Source organism: Panthera pardus, unplaced genomic scaffold, assembly GCF_024362965.1.
Source record: "Panthera pardus isolate Hobbes unplaced genomic scaffold, ASM2436296v1 HiC_scaffold_25, whole genome shotgun sequence".
In the NCBI taxonomy this organism is placed as follows: Eukaryota; Metazoa; Chordata; class Mammalia; order Carnivora; family Felidae; genus Panthera; species Panthera pardus.
In genome coordinates, this window is record NW_026526821.1 from 27,156,038 (window position 1) to 27,163,653 (window position 7,616).

Sequence of the window (7,616 nt, forward strand, 5' to 3'; positions counted from 1 at the left end):
ACAAGCCTGGATTGGAATTTTGACAAGTTCACTTATAGTAGCTAAATGATCTTGACCGCGGACCTTCACCGTCTATTGGTCTATTTTCCTAATTAGTAAACAGGGTTTGTGAAGATCAATTCCTAGTTGTGACAGCTTAGAACACAGCTCCTAACAAACGATAGCTATTACATCGTGAGGATGAATGCTGAGATCACTTCCAGATAAGATTTTATGAACCTACAATCTAAAACATGGGTTTATGAGAGAATAGGAGGTCAGCACACTGAACTGTGGTTGTTTATGCTCCACGGGGTCTCCCTCGAAGATGGGGGAGGGGGCGCGAGGGGTGCCGCACAGGGGCCATGCCCAGTGGTTCCGAGAAGGGGAGAAGGGCCTGAACACACAATTGATCCACTGATTTGACTGACTGACCTTGACCCAAGTCAGCAGGTTAACCCAATCTGCAACCAGTGTAGATGGGAGAGTGGGAGGTGGAGATGCCTGGAAGATTCCAAAAGAGGTCTGGGCATGCAGACAGGACATCCTTCTGGTCTGGTTTATTGTGAGTTGGCCAGAGCCAAGGGACAAGGAAGATTTTTACAAAAAGACACGCACCGCGTAAAAAAACAAAAACAAAACCCTACTCTGTGCCCAACTTGAGGCTTCGGTCCCATAGTCTGTCCACCCCTTCCTGGAGCGGAGGGGGTCCCTGAAGCTGCAGCTCTGGGAGATGCTGCGGCCCTCGGGGCAGCGGACAGGCACAGCCCACTGTGCCGAGTCCAGGCAACTGCGTCGAGGACCCTCGGTGGCATCGGTGGAGCTCAGAATGCAGCCCAGTGTTCCGCCACCCCCAGGAGGCAGGGCGGCCTCAGAGCACCGCCAGGTTGTGGCAAGACTTAGAGCGGGCCTTGAGGGCCCGGCGGGCGCTGCGGGCCGTCAGCCGTGCCAGGAAGCGACGAGCCCGCTGACCCAGGCTGGCGCGCCGTCGGGGCGCGGGAGGCGCCGGGGCCGAGCTGTCCCGGCGGCGCAAGCGCAGTTGGCGCACCACGCCCTCGAAGAGCTCGGCCACGTTGTGCTGCAGCGTGGCCGACGTCTCGATGAACTTGCAGTCGAACACCACCGCGCAGGCGCGGCCCTCTGAGGGGCGGGGTCAGACGGGCCGGGTGGAGGGGGACATAAAGGTAGGAAGAGGTGCGTTGAGTCTCAAGCTGAGTCACTTTTTTCTTTGTGCCCTAACTTGCGTTGGGTGCCAGGGGATTCCGAGGACAACGAGACCCGGCTCTGAGGAGTTAGTGCACAGGCTAGTGACTGATACTGATGCAAAGCGAGGCTGGGAAGGGTCTTGAATGCCAGGTAAAGGGTCTAAGCTGTGCATTAGAATTACCTGGGGGAGCTTGTTAAAATGCAGATTCCTGAAACCACCAGCCAAGAATCTGATTTGGGAGGTTTGGGATGAGATCTGGGACAGCATTTTCACAAAATCGCCTGGGGGTTTTGCTGCGGAATTTGGGGATGTTTGCTCACAAGGCATATATCGTCTTCCATCTCCAGGAAGCCACTGGGCTGGGAGACAGGGGCCTGGGTTCTAGCCCCCAGTGGCTGGTGACCCCGTGGAGCTGGCTTACCTTCTCTGGCTCTCAGTTTCCATATTTTTTAGATTTTTCCCCGTGAGGAAAGCCATTTTGAGATCTTTATGGGTCCCACATGTTATCACATGTATTGAAATTAATTCCCCATCCCACTTTAAATACAACTTATATATAACTAAACGTTTTGGTTTGCAGTTGTTGGCTGTCACAATATGAAGTTTTGTAGATGATTAAAGCTTTGTGAAATTGGAATTTACAAATTTCTCACTGTATTTGTTTTGGAGCTCATAATTGTTTCAGGTCTCGGGTATAAGCCCCTGAAAAGATTGTAGGCAGTGGACCTATCCCGTCCGGTGGATAAAGTGTCTCTGATTAAGGGCATGGGGGAGCCATAGGGGGATTTTTTACGCAAAGTAGTGACAAGGTCTGATCTGGTTTTGGAAAACTCTGGCAGCTGGCGAGGAGAACTGATTGAACGGGGAGAGAGAAGTAGGGGGGCTGGTCCAGACTAAGGTGGAGATGCCAGGATGGGGCAGAGGTTGTGGGCACGGGGGGGAAGGGAACGTGGGGTTAAGGGAGGTGGGCCTCACAGGATTTGGGGGACTGGTTTCCGGAAGTGAGAGAGGAGGCGAGAACAGTTCCTAGCTTTCAGGCTGAGGCAAGCAGATGCAGGATGGGGCCGGGGTTAGGGTTAGCGGCAGAGAGAAAGCTGGAGGAGGAGGGTGGAGTAGACGGCTCACCTTCCACGGAGACTTCCCGGCAGCGTGCCAGGTCAGCCTTGTTGCCCACCAGGATGATGGGCACGTGGTCGGCCTGATGCGTGCGCCGCAGCTGAATGCGGAGCTCAGAGGCACTCTCGAAGCTGCCTCTGTCTGCGATGGAATACACGATGACATAGGCGCTGCCCACCTGCAGGCATGAATCCTGGCTCCAGCTTTCATCCTGCAACAGAGGGACCCCAGGCCTGTCCTCAAACCGTAAGGTACCTACCTCTCCGCCAGAGGGGCGTCGCTGCGAAAGGTGGGGCTGGGATGGTCTGATGGGTGGACCGGGGCTGAGGCTTACAATCTAGACAGGTTTGAGGAACAAATTCTGCCGTTGTTCTCTGTATCGTCGCCGTGGGCAAACCACCAACCCTGTCTGAGCCCCAGTTTCTCTTTGCAAAATTGGGCTAGTGAACCCACCTGACTATATTTTCTCATTCCTGGATTCCTAGTGTGGGCTGGACACTGGAGACCAAAGATTTGTTTGGTTTCTCTTCCTGCTGAGAAGGGTTCAGCTCTTGTGTCTGGTTTCTGAGGAGGCCTCAGTCTTGCTAGACTGACAGCAAGGAGCCTGCTTAAGATTCCCTCCCTCCCTCCCTCCCCCCCCCCCCCCAAATAAATAAGTAAGTAAATAAATACTCAATCCAATGACACTGCTACTGTGGACCCTTTTTGGAAATTGCCTCGACCCTCCACCGTCACTAACTGGTTCAAACTGAACCAGTTTCCCCATTTTACTTGTAGGAAAACCAAGGGCCAGAGGAGAGAGAAAATGTTCTCAAGGCCATACAGCCAGCCAGCTGGGCACAGAATTCCAGTTCCAGTACTCCTCCCCCCACCTGCCTCCCAAATGGGACTTCCAGGCTGATCCCTTTTCTTAATTCACTGGACTCTGCCCCATAGGATTTTCAAGTGCATTCAAAAGTAGCCCCTCCCTCACCAGCCTGTGAGCTCCATAAGGCCAGAGGACGCATCTATCTTATACGCTGCTGGGTCTCCAGTGTCCTGGCCCCGTGATACATATCCCGCTAGTGTTTTTTAATGAATGGGTAAAGGGGTGAAACCCCAGCTGAAGGCTCAGAAGGTGGTGTTCCCAGTGGCAATGGAGAGGGACAGTCCTTGTGCAGAAGAGTACAGACCCAGAGGGCACCTGAGTGGCTCAGTTGGTTAAGCAGCTGAATCTTGATTTTGGTTCGGGTCATGATCTCACAGTTCGTGAGTTTGAGCCCCACATTGGGCTCTGCGCTGACAGCACGGAGCCTGCTTGGGATTCTCTCTCTCTCCACCCCTCCCCTGCTCTCTCACTCTCTCTCTCTCAAAAAAAAAAACAAAAACAAAAACAAACAAAAAAAAACTTAAAAAAAAAAGAATACAGGATCAGAGTCTTATAGATCTGGGTTTGAATTCCACTTGCTCTCTGACAACTTTGGACCCATTACTGAACCTCTCTGAGCTTTGGTTTATTCATCAGTAGAATGGGAATCAGAATACTCACTCACAGATTTTGCTTTGCCTGAACATCATAATATATATACAGAGCTTAGCACAGGGGCTGACACTTGGGAAAAGGGTGGGCTTCCACCCAGCTGCATAAATGCCAGCTGCAGTTAGGAAGACCGTCATCATCCTCATCACGCTCATTTGGACTTGGGTGTTCTTTTATTCTGCCGGAAAAGAATTGGCCACTTAGCTCCTTCGTCCGCATCCTTTCTGCCTATCGCTAGGGCTGGCAGCCATTCTGGCCAATCACCCAACCCTCCTAAGCCCCACCCCATGGGTGAGGCCTCTCTGCATGTTAGGGGCGGGGCCCACCCCTTACTGAGATAGGCTCCCGGTGATTTTTACATCCTTCTCTCTGGTTGTATTTCTTCAAAGTTCTACAGTGAGCATGTATTATCTGTATAGCAAGAAAAAAGAAAACTCAGACCAGGTGAGACAAGCATAACAGGGACATATCCCAGTCTGCTTTCTTCCCGCTCTGGAAGGGGGTAGGGAAGGACTTCCTTTGGTTTCTTTCTTTACTAGCTACCAAGTTACGAGTCTTTAGAATGATCATTATTTACATCTCTTCACCTATTTTCAGCATTGTCTCATGCTGCACACCGCTTGCTCACCACTGTGAAATTGCATAAGAACTTAAAAAAACCAGCTGGTAAGGAAGGCAGGAACGATCAACCCATCTATCAGTTGAGAAAACTGAAGCTCAGGGTGACTGGTGAGTCACCTGCACAAAGCCACACAGCTGGTAGGCAAGAGAAAGGGGGTCGTTTACCCTCAGACATTTTGGTGCTAAATGCAGTGTTCCTCCTTCTGCACAGTGTGTGGGGGGTAGTGTGTGTGGGATGAGGGTGCTGAGGACAAGGTGGGGGGCGGCAGGGGAGAAGCACATCCTGGGACGGCTGTAGAGGGCATCAATGGAGTGAGAAAGGACTCACGGTCACGAGGTTCTTCAGTCTTTGGTTCCAAAGGCTGCTTGGGAGTTGTTGGCCTTGGGGGTTGCCGAGGATGGCCTCTGCCATGTCCCTGTTGTGTAGTGTCCGAGGAGGGGACAGGGGTCTGGTCCTAGGCTCAGCACCTCCCCCCCCCCCCCCAAGTCCTGCCTGCTGTGCCATACCCGTTTCTCAGCCTCCCAGGTGTCCATGACCACCAGCGTGGTATCCTCTCCATCCACCGTGAGGGTCCTCTCGTACACATCTTCTGCAACCAAGGGAAGAGCCAGATCTCAGGGAGGAGGAGCAGGCCTGGGGAGGGTGTGGCCTCCCCTAGTCCCCTTTCTGATCACAGCGCCCCCTCCACTTGTGTTGGAAGTGCTCCCCGCACTTGCTCGATGTCTTGTCTCTCCTGACAGGTCAGGAAGCTCCATGAGGAGCCCATGTCTCCCCAGCTGCCAGCAAGATAGCTGACACATAGTAGGTGCTGAGAAAACTTTTGCTACTTTGGTTGGTTGTTGGTTGATGCGTGTGGGATGGTGAGGTTAAAGTTGGCTGGGAATTCTCTCATTCCTGTTCTGTCCCTGGCTTAGTGCATGCTTCAGGCAAGTCGTATGAACCCTCTTTGGGCCTCAATCTCCGCATTGGTCACGTCTACAGGTACACGTATGTACATGCCTCATATGGGTTCTCACACTCAGAGGGGTCAAGGCTAGAGAAGGGGCCTGGCCAGAGTGTCCCCACTTTCTCTTTGCTTTTAACCAACCTCCCTCTCCACTCATCCTGTGGACTCTCAGCTAGTCCTGTAAGGACCCCTCTTCATTTCCTCTGTCCTGTCCCTTCTCCCTTCATCCTGGGGCCCCCGGCTCTCTCTGCTCACTGCATCACTTGAGGATAAGGGAACCTGGGAAGTCTCCATGTGGGTCAAGATCTTAATTTTGCTGCTGGTCATGGTGGGCGTGGATGGTTGTCTGTGGAGGTAGGAGGATCTGAGAGGTGGAAGTTGGGGCTGGGAGTTTCTGAGCTGGCTGGAAGCCTACTTATTTCTTTCCCTTTGAGACTCATGGAGCTCAGAATTGCTTCCCTTATGACATGGAAATTAATCATCCCTGAGAAACTGGCAAAATTCTCACAATTCAACAAATTTCCCTCCTCTAGACCATTGTGTGGGCTGTGCCCTGCACAACTGTCAGGGGGCATCATTCACTTCACAGTCTATGTGAATGATGCCCTTTAGAGTTGAGCAGTGTGTGAGTTGCACAACTGTTCTTGGCAGCCTTGTGCCCCTGACTACAGGGCTTTTACTCCTGTGGCCACAACCCAGCCCAGCCCACAGAGTCCCTACCTCCAAGCTGTTCATGGAGGTCTCGCTCTTGCTTCCCTGCAAAGAGGCTGGCCAGGCTGGTCTTCCCTACGCCAGGATCTCCAAGCAGTACCACGCGGTAGAGGGCCTCCCAGGAGCCTTCAGAGTCGCTGGATTCAGAGGACCAACCATTGGGGGCAGGTGAAGGTTGCCGGGGGGGAGGATTGAGGGAGGCTGACTGGCCCAGCCGGGGATGCTGGGATTTTGTGGAAGGTGCTGTACACAGGAGGCCAGGTTGGTGGCCCCGGGCAGACAAGGGCAGTGGAGTGCTGGCTCGCCGACGCAGGGGGGTCTTTGCTTCTTGCTGGGTGTTTAGTGTCATCCTTGGGTGGGAGGGGCTTTGCTCCTTCCTTCCTTCCTTCCCTCCCTCTGTGAGCAAGAAGCAGGAATGGGCAGTGAGCCAGGTGCTGTCACCCCCTTCTGCAGGGTCCAGATAAGCTTCTGAGATGACTTCCTCCCAAACCTTCTCCTGTTCAAATGACAGGAGGAGGCACCTCAGCTCTTTGGGGTGGGGGCTTCCTGGCTTCAGGGCCAGAGTAAGCCTAGAGCGGGCTGGGAGGGGTGAGCGTGCAGGCTGTGAGCACACGCATGCACACCCAGAGGTCACTTCCTATGCCTTGAGGATGACGGAATACCCCAGGACACACAGGCAGAGACAGGCAGAGGGGGAGCAGGGAGGTGGGATCCATACAAGCATGCACACACCCTGTCCACAGACGTGTCCCTCCCATTCGGAACATGGGACCTACGTTCTGAAAGGCACCTGAATTGCCCCGGCCCTCCCCTACCCCACAGCTCACTTCCCCAAGGTTCAGATCGGGGTTGGGGGATACGGAAGAGGGTTGAGGGCCCCTGGGGGGTTCACTTCCGCTGAGGGCTAAGAGGCAGCACGGGGTGGGTTGGTATTCCGAAGGGCGATGGGAATCTGGGGGTTCCCTGGGCTGTAACTCGAGAGCCCTGGTGCCATGGGAACGGCGTGTCCGGCCCGCCCCCTACGTGAAAAATTCAGGAGATGCTGGCGCGACAGCCTGCAGCGGCTGCTGGGGGGCAGGGGTTGCGAGGCAGCCGGGCCCCAGGTTTGGTGACAGGACAGGGTCCTGGCAGGGGGCGGGGAGGAGACCTCCAGGGCCCTGGGGCGCATGTGCCATTCCCGGGGTCTGAGTCCAGGCCTCCCCCGCCCAGGGTCCTGGATGTAAGTCCCCTGATCCCGGGAGGGTTCCTTGTCCGAGGCTATCCAACCCTCCAGGCCCCAGGTCGGAGGACCCTCACCCCGGGGACGCGGGTTCGAGGCCTCCCTCGCCCCTGCCTGCGCCGCAGAGCCCCCCGTGCAGGCGCCTGGCGAACTCCGCTCCAACTTGACTAAGTTGGCGGCGGGCTGCGCGGGCGTTTACCTCGCTTGAGGAGGGGTCCAGGGTCCCCGGCCGCCGCGGCTGCCGGGTGCTCCAGGCTGCACCACCGCCTCGGCGCGCAGCCCCTCGGGCCAGTCCCG

The 7,616-nt window shown here is 55.0% G+C and overlaps 1 protein-coding gene across 2 annotated transcripts; it reads right to left on the bottom strand.

Annotated features, from left to right (window-relative positions):
* Positions 1 to 515: 515 nt before the first annotated feature.
* Positions 516 to 7,616, bottom strand: REM1 (RRAD and GEM like GTPase 1). Of its 2 annotated transcripts, XM_053890367.1 has the most exons (6): positions 7,519 to 7,616; positions 6,110 to 6,679; positions 4,950 to 5,032; positions 4,155 to 4,232; positions 2,312 to 2,513; positions 516 to 1,119 (listed from the first exon to the last, which is right to left on the bottom strand). In XM_053890367.1, exons 2-6 carry the CDS (start codon positions 6,447 to 6,449, stop codon positions 851 to 853), a joined length of 972 nt encoding a protein of 323 aa, XP_053746342.1. In that variant the 5' UTR covers positions 6,450 to 6,679; positions 7,519 to 7,616; the 3' UTR covers positions 516 to 850. The 2 variants fall into 2 exon arrangements, with proteins under 2 accessions (XP_053746342.1, XP_053746341.1); XM_053890366.1 differs by lacking the exon at positions 4,155 to 4,232 and having other exon boundaries at positions 6,110 to 6,596; positions 7,519 to 7,606.

Bases quoted from the DNA above. Each gene is read 5' to 3' on its own strand.
- REM1 (XM_053890367.1), bottom strand. From the start codon at position 6,449: ATGACACTAAACACCCAGCAAGAAGCAAAGACCCCCCTGCGTCGGCGA. The intron at 4,233-4,949 runs GTATGGCACAGC...CTTGCTATACAG, and splicing joins CCTGGGAGGCTGAGAAACGG to ATAATACATGCTCACTGTAG. The intron at 1,120-2,311 runs GTGAGCCGTCTA...CCCGCCCCTCAG, and splicing joins CCGGGAAGTCTCCGTGGAAG to AGGGCCGCGCCTGCGCGGTG.